At 45.3% G+C, this 17716-nt stretch overlaps 1 protein-coding gene across 1 annotated transcript; it reads right to left on the reverse strand.

Moving 5' to 3' along the window:
• Nucleotides 1–562: 562 nt before the first annotated feature.
• Nucleotides 563–7865, reverse strand: LOC133906909 (ABC transporter G family member 36-like). The gene is made up of 22 exons (XM_062348871.1): nt 7269–7865; nt 7024–7144; nt 6831–6919; nt 6545–6629; nt 6204–6363; nt 6003–6079; nt 5828–5881; nt 5649–5739; nt 5261–5562; nt 4901–5182; nt 4492–4808; nt 4219–4379; nt 3866–4132; nt 3529–3779; nt 3109–3441; nt 2741–3031; nt 2508–2591; nt 2287–2420; nt 1786–2013; nt 1529–1700; nt 1173–1427; nt 563–1077 (listed from the first exon to the last, which is right to left on the reverse strand). Exons 1-22 carry the CDS (start codon nt 7607–7609, stop codon nt 820–822), a joined length of 4353 nt encoding a protein of 1450 aa, XP_062204855.1. The 5' UTR covers nt 7610–7865; the 3' UTR covers nt 563–819.
• Nucleotides 7866–17716: the final 9851 nt, after the last annotated feature.

Consider the following 17716-nt stretch of genomic DNA (forward strand, 5'->3'; position numbering starts at 1 on the left):
GTATATACATATAAGGGATATACCATATACAAACGAGATATACCGTGTGCATACTTAACAACTCAAAATATTATAGAACCGAATCCGCGGTACCTGATACGCCAAGCATCTAGAAGGTCTATACTAGGAAGGCCTCAATTGCTTAACCAACTCGAGAAGACTAGTATCCAGGGCAGATCTACCTACTTGGACGACAAGAAAAAGAACTTCTTATCGACTACGATTGGATAGGAGACGGTATATCACTCTTATATAAGATAGGGACCCAGACCCCCGGAGGAGGCTCTTTTTTCTCTCGACTATTGGAGGCAGGCATCAGGATCTTAGCGTAAGAGGAACTTAATCTTTAGCTTTATGTTAGATTACATTTGATCTACTCCTTATAATAGATTAGTCATATTACCTGTACTCGAGTAAATACATACATACAATTATCCACATAGAACGTATGATATTACTTCAAGCAGAGGCCCGAATTTATATAGATCATATGTGCCTCGCTTTATGCTAAATCTTTGATCCAAAAAATAACCCGTTATTTTTAGACACATTTATTAGAAACAAAGAAGCGGCCCTTTCTTACCTTCTCCAACTGATAATTTTTCTATGGTACTCGTTTACAAAATTTTTTACTAGGCATGAATCCTTTACATTACGAAATACTACGCCACCTTTCTAAAAAGAAGGGAAAAGGCTTATACGAGTAACTAACGAATTAAGATATACGGTGTACTCCACCAATATGCACAGCCCGATTTGTAATCCAACCCAAAGAATGCAATCCCTTGTGCAGGACATGCTTCCCAGCTCCTATCGTCATCATCTCTTCTGGAAGTTGAGCTTCATGATGGCGAAGCCAAACAGGGCGGCGAAGAGCACCGCGAACGCCACGACCACGGCGGCAACCCACCCCAACCAGCTGTGCTTGAAGTCGTAGTAGTCCTCGATGAACACCATCACGGGCCTGCCGTCGTCCATCGGCGTCGTAACGTCGCCGAATTGAGACACGACCAGCCCGTACAGCGTCCACGCGACGGGGCATATCCAGCAGTACCACCTCCACCAGATCGGCACTTTCTGAACAACGTGTCAGGCCAGAACGGAAATGAGTTACGGAAAGTATTGAAAAATAAGGGTAGGCACAACGGAGCGACAAGGGCGACGACGCTTACCGGTCGGGGGATGATGAACCCAGAGAAGAGGTTCCAGATGGCGTAGAACGCCGAGGAGACGATCGAGGCGATGTGGTAGTTTGGTGTCAGGCCGACGGCCATCATGCCGTAGAATGTGAAGTAGAGCAGCGTGAAGTACCCGAAGAAGAGGTACCAGAAGAACTTGGCAGCCGTCCATTCGAACCCGATCATCGAGTACACTATGACCCCGTATAAGATAGTCTGAACCAGTCCGTATGGGAGCTCAATGACAACCTGCGAGGAGAGACAAGCTGATCAGATCCGTCTCCCAAGAATATGCAGTAATCAGAAGCAGAAAAAGGTGTCTGAAAATGATTTTCAGGAGAACCAGTCACCTGGCCAAATGCATATGGGAAAGCTGAGTACATGCCGGCAGCTCTTTCACGATAAAAAACAGTCCGCTCCACAGCCACCACTGGCTGAACTGAGGTACAGTTCATGATGCCGATGAACAGCACCGCAGAGTACATTGAACCCATAGCGTTAAACAAGTCTTGTGACGTCTTCCTGGATTAAGAAGCAAAATGTGTATTAAATTTTGAAGGTGTCCACATATTTGCTATATGCAATAGTAAAATTTGGCATGACTTACACTTTGCCACCAAGGTCCCAGAAGATGGTGCCGAGGAGGAGGGCAATGACGGTAGTAAAAAAGAACCTAACGGTATTGTAAGGAGGGTTTCTCCAGTATGACAGGTTCTGCTTCCACAGGCAAGCCACACATTGTGTGATGGAAGACCGTGAGTACTTGCTAGGGAAATGCAGATCACTTGAACCTGGCGCTGGTTGGCTTAATTCCTTTATCAAGGCCTTGTTCCTCCTGTAAAACGTAACAACACATCATCGACTGCAGAAATGCTCTGGAGAACGAAGGTTCATAATATTCAGAACTGCAAAGTGCATTGGTATGTAGCAACCGGTAGTCCTCCATTTTGTTGCATAAGCTTAGTATGATAAGTTACCTATAGCATACTTACGAAACTTTGACCTACCATAATTAATTTTAATTATTTAGTGCTCTTCCTAGTTGTTAATGTGACCACTTATGCTTACGCTCAAAGTGAAGCGATTTGTAGGATTGAAAGTTACTTACTGGTAGAGTTCAGATTTCTTGTATGTGTCACTGAAATCAACACCTAGCATCTGTTCTTGAGAGACTGTTGTCACTTCCAGCATCCATGTTGCTGGATTGTAACCATCTTTAATTTTGCTAACCCCTTGAATGCCCTGCATAATATGAAACCACAAGATCTTATGAGTAATTTTGAAGAAATTTGATAGATGGATATCCAAATTCCTGTAATATCACTTTACCTCGAAATACTTTATCAGCTCTGAAGAATGATGGCCTAGTGGACCAGCATAGATCTCTTCTCCACCACGCTTCAACAGGAAAAGCTGCAAGTATTAATCAAACATTTCAGACCTTGCAAGTTGCAACATGGTTCAAGGCTTCGAAAACCAGCCACAACAAATCTAGTATGACAATCTAGCACAGCTATCCAGAGAGTAGCTGGAAGAAATCTCCTTTGTGAAATCCCACTCACCTCATCGAATGCTTCAAATATGTCGATGCTAGGCTGATGTATCGTGCAGACCACAGTTCTACCAGTATTGACAGTGTTCCTCACCGTCCTCATCACAATTGCAGCTGCTCGGGCATCAAGCCCCGAGGTTGGCTCATCCATGAAGATGATCGAAGGATTTGCAACAAGTTCCACAGCAATGGTAAGCCTTTTCCTCTGCTCAGTTGACAGACCGTTCACTCCAGGAAGTCCAACCAAGGCATCTCTCAGTGGTTTGAGCTCCACAAGCTCCATCACCTCCTCAATGAACATCTGTAGACACAAAGGTAAGCAGCTATTTACCAAATATCAACTGAAGGTGGAAATGACAACCTTTTTGTGGGACTGACCTTTCTGTTCTTCGAATCTACATCCTTGGGAAGCCGGAGCCATGCTGAGAAAAGCAGGGACTCATAGACTGTCACCTGTGGCGAGTGGATATCATTCTGTTCACAGTATCCTGATACACGCGCAAAGGTCTCTTGTTTCTTAGGGTATCCTGAAATGCTGATGTCTCCTTCAATGTACCCACCGGTCTTTCTCCCTGCCAACACATCCATCAGAGTAGTCTTCCCTGCGCCACTAACGCCCATCAGTGCGGTCAGCACCCCTGGCCTAAAAGACCCACTGACACCTTTCAGGAGCTCCAAACGATCTTCAACAACACCTCGTGCTTTCATTTCCTGAATTTGATTTCACACCCAAGGTTATAGACTAGCGGTCAATTACCATTGTTGACAGTGTAAGAGAAGCAACTTTCTATATTTTACCTGTGGCATGTCAACAGAGTATCTGATGTTGTCGAAGGTGAGTGAAAGCGGGACAAATGGGAGGATCATCCCCTTTTGAGTCAGGGCAGAATTATCTTCCATTGTTGCTGACTCAGATTCAGCGTTGATTCCTGTTGATCGATGAGCGCTTCCTGATGCCAAGCGATTGCCATCCAGAACCTCACCGTTCATGTTGGCATGCTTCTCCTTCAGTTCCTCTTCAGATACTGATGGCCGGGAGTTGCCATATGCTGCAAAATAACAAGACGAAACCGTTCACAGGTTTAGATATTGCGAAATCCAAGAATAATGAGCGAACCGGTTTGGAGGTACTCACGCGGAAGGTATGTAAGGGCAAGAGTGAAGAGAGCATTGAAGAGTATCGTGAATCCAATCATTGCACCAAAGCCAATCCAATACCACTTTGCTTCCGGGAATACTCCACGGGACTTGAGGACTTGCACACCTAGGGTCTCGTTGGAGGCAGTGCTATTCAATATTTTGTCCCAGCTGTGCCCAAGCATCTCATTCACTGAGATGGCATTCTGCGCATACATCATTGGGGAGATCCAGTAGCCCCAGATCCACCATTTCTTGATTTTCTCTGCAAGATGAGATACAAAGAAGCAGTGGTTTAGGAAGAAGCTACATTGCAAAGAATTACAAAAAGAGAGAAAGGTGAGTTTTTACCTCTTACTAGAATAAATCCTCCCAACACCATGACAACCAGCAGCATGAACGATGCAAAGACATTTGCAACAATCATGTTCCTTGCTGCCCCACCAATAAATCGGAAGAGTGAAGCTGACATCTGATTGATTGCTAACAGAAGAAGATACTGCTTGAAGAACCTGAAGGCAACTGATACTGTTAGAACATTCGCAGCACATTACCAGAGTAAAAAATGATTAAGGCTACACGTTTTGTTAATAAAATGACCCATAAACTATCGGTAAATCTCACCTGCCGACATTTGGGTCAAACCCAATTACATAATATGTCAAGAATACATATCCGCCAACCTCGACAAATGTGATGGGTATCTTGAGGATCCATGAGGGTATAGTGTAGGACCATGCCGGAAAGAAAAGGAGGTCCCTCTGCTTGAAGAATACAGGCAGCTTGAAGACAGTGAGTGCCAGCTCAGAGAAGCCATTGAACATGATCATAAACACACCAAAGAAGAGAGCGCTCATGTAGATGCCCCCACTTGTCACCGAGTCATGCTTCATCTTCGTACGGAAGAAGACAGTCATTGCAATGATTGACGTTAGCATCAGCTGCAATGCCAGAGAACCAAGGAGTCAGTCATGTTGCTGTTGTTTTTCCTTACATGCCAACTGATGCTATTGTTTGGACTAATGGAAATTACCTGGAAGGTTCTGAACATGTAGACGAAAGAGTTCCTCTTCATGAGAAGGATCTCCCGATCTATGTTTGCCTTCAGCAGCTCCTTGCTACTCACGCCGTACCTCGTGGTGGTCAGCGCGGCTGGATGGCTCTTGCTCTTGTCAAACGGAACAGCGAGCTCGTTTGCTATAGCTCTCCCAGTGTGAAATGACTTGAATGAAGTCGCGAATTCCTTCACAGTCACAAACCTGTAAGGCTCATCAAGACGCGCCCAGTACTGTCTCTGATCTTTTTTCGAAGTCACCTGCTCAGCATTTCAATGGAGATATGTTAACAAGGATTTTACATATATGTACATTGAAATATGGTGCACAGTATGTACTTCTTGCAAGAAGTCGGCGACACCCTTCCTCTCAGGGCATCTGAACCCTACGGACTCGAAAAATTCAAGCACATCCTCACGGGGGCCCTGATACACGACCTGGCCGTCTGAAAGGAGGACGATGTCATCAAAAAGGTTGTAAGTCTCAGGCGCTGGCTGCAGCAGGGAGATAACGGCTGTGCCACCAAGGATGTGGATAGACTGCCTAAGCGAGTTCACAATCTGGAATGTAGTGGAGCTGTCAAGCCCAGTTGAGATCTCGTCCATGAAAAGCGCCCTGGCAGGCCCAACCAGCATCTCACCTACAGGATACATCCAAAGAAAATCATTCACAACGCTCTTACATAAAGCCAATGTTTTTGAACTGATAAACGACTGTCTTTTTTACCGGTTGTAACACGCTTTCGTTGTCCACCAGAGATGCCCCTCAGCATCTCATCCCCTACCATCGTATCTGCACATATCTCTAGTCCTAATATCTGCAGCAAGTGACATGCAAATGGTAAAGACAGATTAGAGTAATCCAATCTGAAATTACTCGCGGCTGAAGCTAAAAGTTGCATGTACCTTCAGAATATAGTCAGTGACCACATTGGCCTCTTGCCCACCCATTGCAGACGCCTAATTAAGTTAAGCAGAAAAAAATACTAAGTTTTCGCTTCTGATCAGTTAAGCGTTCATGAATAACTTAACAAAAGACAGCAAAACATGCTGGATGTAGTCAGGTTTTGTAAATACTTGCCTTCATGAATGCATCCATATCAGCATCAGGCTTGATATTTGCCGCCTTCTCCCGCCTCGACAGCTCAGTCAGCATATCTGACAACATAAAAGGAAAGAAGGAAAACCTGATAAGCATATCAATCAAACCATGCCAACCTTGCGTAATCTGTAAGCCGCCCAAATGAATGCATGTGTTTGTATGACTAGCTCAAAATTGTACCAAAGCGGGAGCCAACACCCTGGCAGCGGGCGGAGAAAGCTAGCGTCTCCCTCACAGTCATCTCTCCAATGTGGAGGTCATGTTGGCTGATATACGCGGCCGTCCTCTCGGGCACAAACTCCGTCATCTCGTGCCCGTTGTAGGTCACTTTGCCTTTAACCTGCATATTGTTTCAATGTAAGTAATCCGTATCCACAGAAGGTGCCCTGTTTGCCCATTTTGTACAGAAGTTGAGATAAACAAGATGCTGATGAATTGTGCATAATGAGGGAATACACAGATTGATATTTCAAAGGCATAATTATTGCAAGATGTATAGTATAGCATTCCATTTTTACAACCTTGAGGTCTTTGTCAAGCCTTCCGGCCAGCGCGAGCAGCAAGGTGGTCTTGCCTGATCCGGGTGGGCCTAACAGCAAAGTCATCCTGCACCAACGTAAAGAACGTGAGGTAGACTGGTGGAAGAAGCGAAGAAATCGAGTCCCAAAAGACCCTGATTTAATAATCCAGACTCCAACTCCAAAACAAAACAAACAAATACTAGAGTTATAATCTTAGTTGTCCAAAAGAACATATCATCCTCGCTGTAGGAGAAAAAGAAAAAGAAAGGAGAGATCGTTTTACTACCTGCGCGGCTTGACGATGCCACTGACGTCGTGGAGGATGGGCATGGTCCGCTTCCTAGTGGGCAGTATGTGCAGCGCGTTCGCTGCTTCCTGAATGGGACAAGAGCACACCAATCAATCACCTTTCGTTGACGCATACGTAGGCGGAATGAATCTAGAGCGCACGAACGAGTGGAGCACGACGGCGCGCGTACCTCGACCGTGTTGATGATGGAGTTGAGGACAGTGGGGAGGCCGCCGCTGCCGACGCGCACCTCCGCCTCCGCCTCCAGGTGCTCGAACCGCACCTCGATCGTGGGCATGTCGATCCCAACCCTGCACAGCCAAGAACGCGCAAACCGTCAAACACCCGGCGGGGAGGCAACCGCCAAGGTCACGGGCAGCAGCCAGCAGGCCACCACTACTTTTCTGGTACTACTACGAGCACGCACGCACGCACCTATCGACGCGGTCCTTGAGCTTGAGCAGGAACCGCTCGTTGTCCTCGTCGGCGACGCGCACGAGGCGCTCCAGCAGCGCGCGGCGATCGCGCGGGCCGAGGCTGAGCACGTCGACGTCCACGAGCCCCTTCCCTCCCGCCTCGGCGCCGTCGCCGAGCGGGAGGATGGCGCGGCGGACGCGGTCGTAGGTGGGCAGCTTCTCGAGCGCCGCCCAGCGCAGCGCCTCCTCGTCGTCCTCCTCCCTGGAGGAGCGCGAGAACACGTCGTCCCCGCGCCGCCACATGGACTCGCTGTCTCGCCGCATGCTCGCCACCTTCTGGATGTCCCCCGCCGCGTCCATCTCTCTATCCCTCCTCACTCCCCGCCAGGCCGCGGCCTCCTACCCCCCTACCAATCCGCACCCCGCGCCGACGCCGAGCCGTGACCTGGGCTGCGATTCCAATGCGTTTTCGGGGTGCTTGCGTGCGTCTGCTGTGCACCGGAGACTGCCGAGGTGGAGGATGCCGAGGAGGATGGGGGGTTTTGTAGGGGTGGGGGGCCGTTGGCTTGCGGTCGCGATGGTCAGAGCCGTGGGACCGAGCATGGCGCTTGGCGCCTTGGCAGCAGATTACAAATTTGCAGTCAGCTCTCCTTCTAGAAGAAGAGCTGTTTTCGCATGGGAATACGAGAGGATTAATTAAGCGTCTGACTTCTAGAAGAAGAGCTGACTGCAAATTTGCAATCTGCTGCCAGCTTAGCGCTGGCCTGACAGGTGGTCCTTCCATTGCAATGTCAGATTTTTTTTTGAGCGATCTGTGCCCCGATGGAGCCGTACAAAGGGTGATCATCTGGCAGGTGAAATTTGTGGACGCCTGGCCGCCCGGTTTACGTGGAGGCTTTGGCTTCTTCTGCCGCATAGGGAAAGTGGCATAAAAAAGCATTTCATAATATTTGACATTTTTATGATATATAGATCGACGGTGATTATCTATTATAGAGGCTTTTACGATGATCGTACTATCCAAGTGAAATTGGGAGACTTCCAAAATCCTTGTCGATTTCTTTTTACACCAATGATATTGATTGCTATCGTGTTACTTACATCCACTACTGAAGGCAAATAAGAAACTTATAGCCTATTTCAGGGGTGGATCTACGTTGGATCAAGAGTGGTTAGTAAAATTTTGGCAAATAAATAGCGATGAGGAAGCTATATTACATATATATACATTAGTAACGAGGAGAATGATGTATATTTGATGTAAAATTTGTTGTCTAGCTCATTACTTTGATATGGAACTATTTGCACTTTTATTTTTACTATTATAGACCTTTAGTCTTTATATGGAACAGTTATTTGGTGTTACCGTCCATGATTCCAAAGTAGGAACACCCATCTCTAGAATCCTGCCTCCGCTACTACTTATTTTGATTTGCTATTTTCTTAATGTTTATCTATCATAATTAGAATACCTCAAAATTACCTTCTCTTTAATCTCTTAATTCATTTTTTCGGATTCAGAATTTGGGTCCTATATAAGCGACAATGAGAATTAAGTGAAGATTGTGGGAAGGACAATACGCAAAGGGCAACAGATGTAGTGGCAGCGACTGATAAGACTACTTCTAATATAGGCTAAACCCTAAAATAAGAGAATTTTTCATCTATACCGCCAAACTTAATTTGGTTCCCGATAATACCATAAAAATGTTCCCTTTCATCTACACCACCACGCTTCTAAATTTTCTTTCATCCACACCACCGACCGTCCCCTTCCCTGTTAAGGTTGCCAAGTACGATATTGCCCCTCCAATTCGTTCTCTCCGTCTCGCCTCCAATCAAGGTTCCCTAACATCATCCAAGGTGGTCACCCACCCACTGGAATCGAATTAGTAAGTTTCCTCTTCTTCCGCATCTACCGTAGATTCTACTGCTCTCGCGAGCTCCTCGTGCACATTCTCTCTTCTCCTCACCACCGCATGGGTCGTAGAGCTGGCCGTTGCGCAGGCCTTGCATGCAACTTGCGTGCCTTTTCGTCCAAGGCCGGGGCGGATTGGGGGCGGCAACAAGAATGAATGTTGAGGCATGAGGCCCAATTTAGAGACTGGCTCAAGCAACTAGACTAGGTGGCGATGGTCGGAGGCAATGGAGGCAGTGATAGAAAAGAAAGAGACGGGTGGAGGTGCAGAGAAAGGAAGAAGAAAGTGCAGGTCGAACGACGAACATGAGGGTATTTTGGTACCGAACTAACAAAGTTAACCTTCTGTGAGGGTTGGTGGTGATTTTGGTGGTATGGATGCAAAGATTTTGAAAAGGCTGCAGTATAGATGGAAGAGATGCAAAAGTGATGGTATTATTGGGTACTAGGGCTAGATTGGTGGTATGGATAAATTTTTCTGAAAATAAATATGTATCAGCATAATTCATCAGAATTTTCTATGATAACCTTTTGAAGTGGCCAACAAACTTTTACAGTGGATAAGTTATTTTACGAACCTAAACAAATTGGGGAAGAAAAGAAAGTTCAAGTTACGTTTCACAACGACAACCTCTCCAATCAAACCACTTGCCCAATTCCCAAGTTGATCTTCTTCCTCTTACTTCTTTTTGAAACCCATGGCATGGGGCCATGCTTTTCCATGACCAGACAAAGAGAGGACGGAGGAAGCTCACAAAAGCAGGGAGGCAGAACACGGACCTGTTCCATCCAAGCCAAGACAAGCAACACGAGGAGTAGAAAGGCCACCCCACCCATAAAAAAGAAGGCATTCCATTAGCAGCGAGCAAAAAGAACGGCAGCATCCAAAGACGCATGGGGTATTCGCCGTACTTGTTGCCGCATTTGACCGAAGTGATCGGAGCCCCGTTTCGCCTGACGCCTGCTCCGGGCAGGCACGCCGAGACCCAACAGCTGGAGAGCGACGTACGTCTGCTCGACGGTACATGCGCACATCGACCGAAATGTAGATGGAAGAAAATTCTATGAAATCTGATCTTATAAAAAGACTTTCTCTTATATATATGTCACATATCTCTCTCTTTTCTTTCAAATATACATATTAACCGTTAGATAAAAAAGGACGATATAGATCAGGATAAAAAAAGTCTTATAAAATTTCTTCCATTATAAATGCTTCCTCTCCCGGTCTCTTCATACTACATTGAGCGAGTTGCGTCCACGGAATTGGTACCGGCACCGAGCGGGGGAGATTATGCCAGCGCGGCGCCTGCCACTTTCTCCGCTTCCCGGTGAAAATCCCGTGGATGAGGTAGTTTACCCTTTCGTTTGTCCCTAACATATAGTCCCTAGTAGGGATCAACAGAGAGAGACTAAATTAAGTTCGGTAGCCCATTTCCCAGGTTAGTTGTTGCCCATGTAGAATAGCCAAAAGTTAAGTGCATAAAGTGCTATTGTAGCCAATCTTTTCTATAAATGGCACCACCCGTCTCGCAAACTTCACGTAGAAGCTTCCTTTCCCGTGTTATAGAGCAAATCCTTGTTCAAAAGCTTAATCTACCACAATGGTGATCACCAGAAGGAAGACCCTCATTCTTTACTTCAGGTTTCTAGACTTTGACATTGCGGCGTTCGAATAATCCAATATTGTCATTCTCTGCTCTAATTTCTATGCTTTTCTTGTGTTCTATGATACTCTATTTTGCATTTTACACTACTACTAAATTCCCTTTTTTTTTTCATACTAGCATACTTGTTAGCTTTTTCTAGACAACAATAATCCAGCGGTCGATTCAGTACTATAGGGCAGAAGAGGACAGTAACCCCGAAGAAACCAGAAGCAACCAGGATGTTGGATGTTACAACAGAGGTCTCCCTGGCACAGAGGACGCTCGTAATAGAGGCCTCCCCGGCACAGAGGTCGGATAGGGACCCAAGCCCACACCAACCGTCCTCCTCCGACAGCAGTAAAAGCTCGGGCTCGTATCACAGCCCGAGCCCTGTTCCGTGCGAGCGGGAGATCCGCCGTCGGGAAAGTGACAACGAGTACGATCCCGCCGAAGAGGTATTTAGTTGAGTCAATGCATTTCATACTTGTTAAATGGAGGAATATCTTCTGTTGATGTCAACTCTCATTTATTTTCTCTCTAGAGGGTGAGGGTGCCAAGATCTTCACGTCGATCATCTGCGCCACAACCCACCGCTACATCTGTGCCCGAAACTGCGGGTCCCTCTGGGCCGACGCTGAAATGAAGAAGGGGCGAGCGTAGCAGGAACAAGTTGCCGTCCGGCATTTATACAATAACACAGGTCGGAGTTGAAGGGGAGCTATTGCACCTCGTGAGGCCTGCGCCAAATTCCGTAACGGTTGCGGATTCCTTGTCAAGGAGTACGTCCCAATCACTGTAACTGATTGGCGATTGGTGTCGGATGAGACGAAGGATTTCCTATGGGCAACATTGCAGAGAACCATCCGATTCCCCTCGGGAACAGAGGAAGCAGCCAAACAGAATGCATTGAAAACTATGGAAAAAAGCTTCCGGGCTTGGAAGAGTGAGCTCAACAAGGAATTCATGAAGAAGAATCTGGTACCTTTTAATAAATACGGAAAAATTACACCAGAGCAATGGGCAGAGTTTGTTAGGCAGAAGATCACACCTGATGCCATCAAACTGGGTGAATCGTTCAAGCAACTTGCGAAGAAGAATAAGCACCACCATCACCTGGGCACATCTGGGTATGCTCCCAAAATTCCTGAGTGGAGGAGGTAAGAGGAAGAGGCTGCCCGGTTGGGAAACACAACCCTTTAGAAAATTGTGACGAGCGAAGCAGGAACTGGGTCTATGCTCGGTCACAACGAACCGAGTCTGGGGACTTAGCCTTCAATAGCCCCGAGACCATGGAGGTGACCCAGACCATCCAGGGGCTTGCTAAGGAAGGGTCTGTAGAGCCTGACAGGGAGAATGACCTGCTTACCAAGGTCCTGGGGAACAAAGAACACTCGGGTCGCACTCGAGGCATCGGATCAAAAGTGGGCTGGAAGTATGGGTTCCCAAATGATGCGGGCCAGTACAAGACACGAAATAGATATAAGAAGACCCTAGAGGAACAGATACAAGAACAGGTTAAGGTCGAATTCATGAAGATGTGGAATGAAAAGGAGAAGGAAAAGGCGGCATTAATGGTGATAGAGCAACCAACCAGCCGAGGATTTCGGAGCAGCGTCGGGTCCACACATTTCGATAGCCAGAGATATCATGTGGATGAAATCAAAGAGGCTACCCCTTGCATTCTTCATGTTTCGGTCGGCAAGGGAGACTTCACTGTCGAGGCTGCCACTGGCCAGGCCATTCCAGGCCGTGTGTTTCACAGTCAAGATATTCCGGCCGGTTACGCCAAGGTACAAGTGGACTCAGTGCAGCCGATTTTCAGGAAGTACAAGCTCGAAATCAGCGCACCTGAGGGTATTGAGATTCTCGATGAGGCTGTTGGAAACTTCATTTTGTGGCCCAGACGGGATATCATAGTAAGCTGTCAGAAGTCACAATCGCCAGCGTCCCGCCTGTCCCAGGGCCCTGCATCTCTGCCTCAGGCACCGCTGCCCCAGAGCCAACCCACTCCGCCTCAGGCACCTCAGCCCCAGAGCCAACCCACTCTGCCTCAGGCACCTCAACCCCCGTGCCAACCCACTCCGCCTCAGGCACCTCAGCCCCCGTGCCAACCCTCTCCGCCTCAGGCACTATCGCCCCCGCGCCCGGTATCTCCCCCGTGCTTCACCTTCTACAACTCAGGCACCTGCGCCTCTAGCGTCTGTGACTCCGGCGTCTCTGCCTCCGGCACATCCATCACTTGAGCATCGGAGAGTTCCTATAATGATTACCCCGTATGAGAAGATTGAGCTACCTGATCCGATGAAGAGGTGGCTTCTGTCCTCGTCAAAACCAAAGGCATCATTCGCTCAGGAATCTCCAGCGAAGGGCAATCTCACGAAAGAGATCGTCAAAGCATTAAGTACGTCACAGATAGATTTCGTGCCTACACTGGATGTTCCCGGAAAATATGAGCATGGCAAGCCATTTCTGCCATCATTTCAACTCCAGGAAGGTCCGTGGGAGATGAGGAAATTCCACGAATAGTACATGAGGGCATGTCGCGCGGCCTCTCCATAATCACTGCTGTTGTCCCCGCTAACGTTTATCTAAGCGGAGACAGCTACCTCATGTTGGATTTCAAGGACATGCACGCTGTGTTCCGCCTCAACAAACTTGACGTCAATCTCATAAGCGTGTGGTGCCTGTAAGTGCCAACAATATACCTCTACGTTCATATATGTACCAATATATGTTATAGAAGCTAATGACTATTGATTTGTTCTGTAGGATGCAATTTAACGATGCAGATAAGTTAAAGAGGCCTGTCGGATTCCTTGATCCGCAACGAATTTCCCAGCCAAACATGATCGTGAACATAAGGACTGATAACCTTAGGATTAAGGGGAAGAGTAAAAAGGATAAAGCACGTGTCATAAAAGAAGCAACCAAAACAAAAAAGCTCGAAATGTCAACCTACGTAGGAAGGGCTATCCTTGAAATGCAGGACAAGGACTGCATCTTCGCTCCCTACAACTTTAAGTAAGTGTGATATATTATGAATCTAATATAAGTGTTCAACTTAGTTGATCGATCAAGAATCTAACAGAAGTATTCATGTAGCGATCACTATATTTGTATAATGCTGATGCTGAAGTCTAGCAGACTCGTGGTCCTTTACTCTGTCGATTTACAACAAAAATCCTACCAAGATTTCATTGATATTATACAGAGGTAAAGGAAATTTCACATACTTAAAATTCTTATATATTATTTATAAATTGATAATTACTTGTTGGTATTCGAATAGGGACTATAAGTGGTACATAATAAAAGGTAGGATACTCGATACGGATAGGTCGGATGCGATGACAGTCCGTACACATTTTCTGTACTAACACAACTTCTAATTTTTTATTCCACTATTAATGATAAATAGTTTTATTAGACTAACGAATTCGTTGCGTTTTTTTAAGCGGCACTAACCAGGAACGTGACGCGTTGCCGCGGCAGTAAATGCGGTGGCGAACCGGACGGGTCAAGGGGGACGTACGGCTGGGAGCTAGCTGCTCGCCTGCCTCCGCCTGGCCTTCTAGAGAGGTTGACATCCCGAGGCGACGTCCGAACCGAACCGCGCGCAGGAATCGTCCTACCTGTTGGTTGTTCTCAAACGTGTGTGCTACGAATTGGGCCCTGGCTGCTACTACCCCTTTTCTCCATGCATGCGGTTTGATTTTATGGTTCTCGAGCAAGGCACTAGACTTTTTTTCCCCTCTTTTTGAAAGCAAGCGATCGAGGCAGCTAGCTAGTAGACTTGATCAAATGGAGTAACAAATATACCTAGTCAGGATCCATGCATGGAATCTTCTGCCCGTGCCTCCAAGCAAAGGAGTTGAAAATTCAAAATGAAAGATTTTTTATGCATGCTCGATCGATTCGCGCGTAGAATTCTGGCGGAAAACTAGGGAACTCCGGTTTGGCGGGCGGGCAATCACACACCGGCTGCGCGCACTCGCTTTCTTTGAATTCTGATCATCGAGAAGAAAATGGACTCTGGATTTTTTGTGTGTGGCAGGTTGACAAATGAGGTGTGAAAAAGAAAGGGTTTTGTGAGGACTGAATTCTCCTCCGTTTACGATTCGTTATGTCATATATGGATTAAAATTTTGCCGAAACATTTGGTAGCATGTCATAGAGATTATTCGTTGTGTCGCACGCTTAAACTACTGATAACCACTTATGCATGACTTGCTTGAAAAGAGAAGATGTGTTCGTGAAAGAAAGGTGTACCTATGTATATCAGACTAGGACACCCTAGCCCTCTCCCTCTCCGCTGTCCAGAAATATTTTTATTTCTTGGAGAATCTTACATATCTAGTGGCAGTTCTATCCAAAGCAAGAGTCCTTTTTTCTACAACTAGCTATTGCCCAAAATTATAAAACTGAACTTTGATCTTTAGTAGGACCTTGATTTTAGTTTTGAATCAAGAATCCAAACTTTTGGTCTACAAAAATCAATAACTATCAACTTTGTTATAAATAATGCACGAAACAGATCCGAGACCCATATTTTTTACGTGAAAAACCCTTATAATAATAAACATAGATACCAATTAGCGATCTTCACTGTACGAAGAGTTCAGTACAAATGTAGAAAAATTACAATACACCGTCTGCTCTTTCCGTGCGGCTTAATATATATATATATATATATATATATATATATATATATGCTGTGTTGCTATTCTGTGACTATGTGCAGCATGCACACAGGCACAGAATAGCAACTCACGAGTTGTAACTCGCCGTATACTGTATTATAACTGCTCACTAACCCAACGCGCTCCCTTCCACCTACCCGTGGGCCCACTAGATAACCTGACAGTTCCCACCTTGTGAGCAGTGATTTGCAGCCAGTTACAACTAGTTGTATAGATGAGTTACAACATATAGTATAGAATGATTGTAACTACAAATAGAGCGGTTACAACTTTTAGTTATAATCACAGACAGAGCAGTTACAATTATATGCATGTTGTAACTAGATTATCTATCATGTTATAAGTGTAGTGTTCACCATATTGTAACTGTTTTTAGTTGCATGATGCAATTAATTTGATTTTATTTTTTCATGTTGAAACTGTACTGCTTGACCATATTTCAATTGTAGTGTTCTGCATGTTGTAACTAAAGAGTTCACCATGTTGTAACTGTAATGTTCACCATATTGTAACTGCGATGTTCACCATGTTGTAACTATATGGACGTAACTCCTTTATATTTCTAAAACTACATCAAAATATAGTTTTGATAGATCTTATTTTGTTAAGCACAATTTTTCCAATAATATATATCAAACGGATCGAGAATCGGATATGTGATTCTAGAGATATTGTATTTTAACGATTCGAATCAACAAAAGATTCTCCGCATGCAACGCTCTGGCGGGTGGATGATGGGTGACGTGGCACAAGCTGGTTGGCTGGCTCATGTTGTTTGGTGCATGTTAGAGACCGAGTTGTAACTCAGAGTTGTAACTGGTCTATGTAACAAGTTATAACTTGTAATTCTTTGGATTGTAACTGACGGTTGCGTGATGTGCACAACGCGAATGATAGCTGTGCATAGACGCAGAATAGCCTCTATATATATTGAAAAAAGATACTCGAGTCAAATACGGAAATAAATCCGTTAATCATAATGATCCGTGACATGGATCATACAGACGTCCCTAGCGAGATCCACTTCGGAAATCAGATCACATATCAACAAACTTAGCAAAGTTAAAACTTTCAACTGTCGAGACCTATGACTGCTTTCAGTTAGCAAAATACAACTCACAATCCTTTCTGGCAAAAACTGTTCTCACGAAGCGAGTGGACGCCGTTGGTTATCATGGATAAACCTTCAATTACGTAACTAGATCTATTCTGATCGATGCTTGAAACTTGAAAGATAAGGTCAGAAGGATATGAAAACGGCTTGGCGTCAATACTCAAAAATAGCTAATTAGACATGTGGCTTGGTGGGTGGCCATTGTAGGACGATGTAGGCTTCAGAGAAATTTGATGAGAAATTTGCGGCAGACTAGAAAATAAATGAGGAGGAAAAGGCTTAGATTTTGGACTGGATTTTTCTTATGGTTCTAATTCGCTATGTCATATTATTCGTATGCTACATTCGATAGTACATCACAAGGGTCATATGTCATATTCTACACTCAACCGTGTGACAATGATTTGCGTATAGCTTGCTTGAAAAGAGGGCAGGCAGATGTACATGAAAGCAAGCATATATCTCTATTGATAGGACAGGACACCCTAGCCTATTCTCTCTTTCACATTATAATGTCTTCTTATTTCGGGAACATCTATCTAAGTAATGGCGGCAATTCTATCCAATGCAAGTGTCCTTGCCTAGCTAGAACATTCCTAATCCGTCCCTAAAAGTTGTAAACCGTTTTCTGCCATCACTTTCTATTAGCAGAAAACGAGCTTTCAATAACCGTCCAGCAGATCCATGACTTTCAACTAGCAAATGAAAACGGACATATCGGGTATACCGGTATTGGGTTGGGACAAATTTTGGTCAAACTTAGGTTAAATTCGAAATTGCTAGTCAAATTTCACACAAATTTTCGAATTTTTAAAAACAATTTCGGACCGAAATTTGTCAGATTTCAGCCACACTGGGCATACCGGCTGGTCCTTTTATTTTGTAAACCGAAATCCTAAATCCTGGTTGAAAGTGTTAGCGCCTATGCATGTAGTTGACAATCCAATCTCTTGACTGAAGGTGTCAGCCGCTGTACGTGTAGCTAGGTAGAGTTGAAAATTCTTTCAGTGAAAGAAAAAACCATAGTTCATTCGCAATGGTAAATTGGTACCATCCATCGATCTACTTAATCAGAACTATCCTGAT

Source organism: Phragmites australis, chromosome 2 (genome assembly GCF_958298935.1).
Source record: "Phragmites australis chromosome 2, lpPhrAust1.1, whole genome shotgun sequence".
Lineage (NCBI taxonomy): Eukaryota > Viridiplantae > Streptophyta > Magnoliopsida > Poales > Poaceae > Phragmites > Phragmites australis.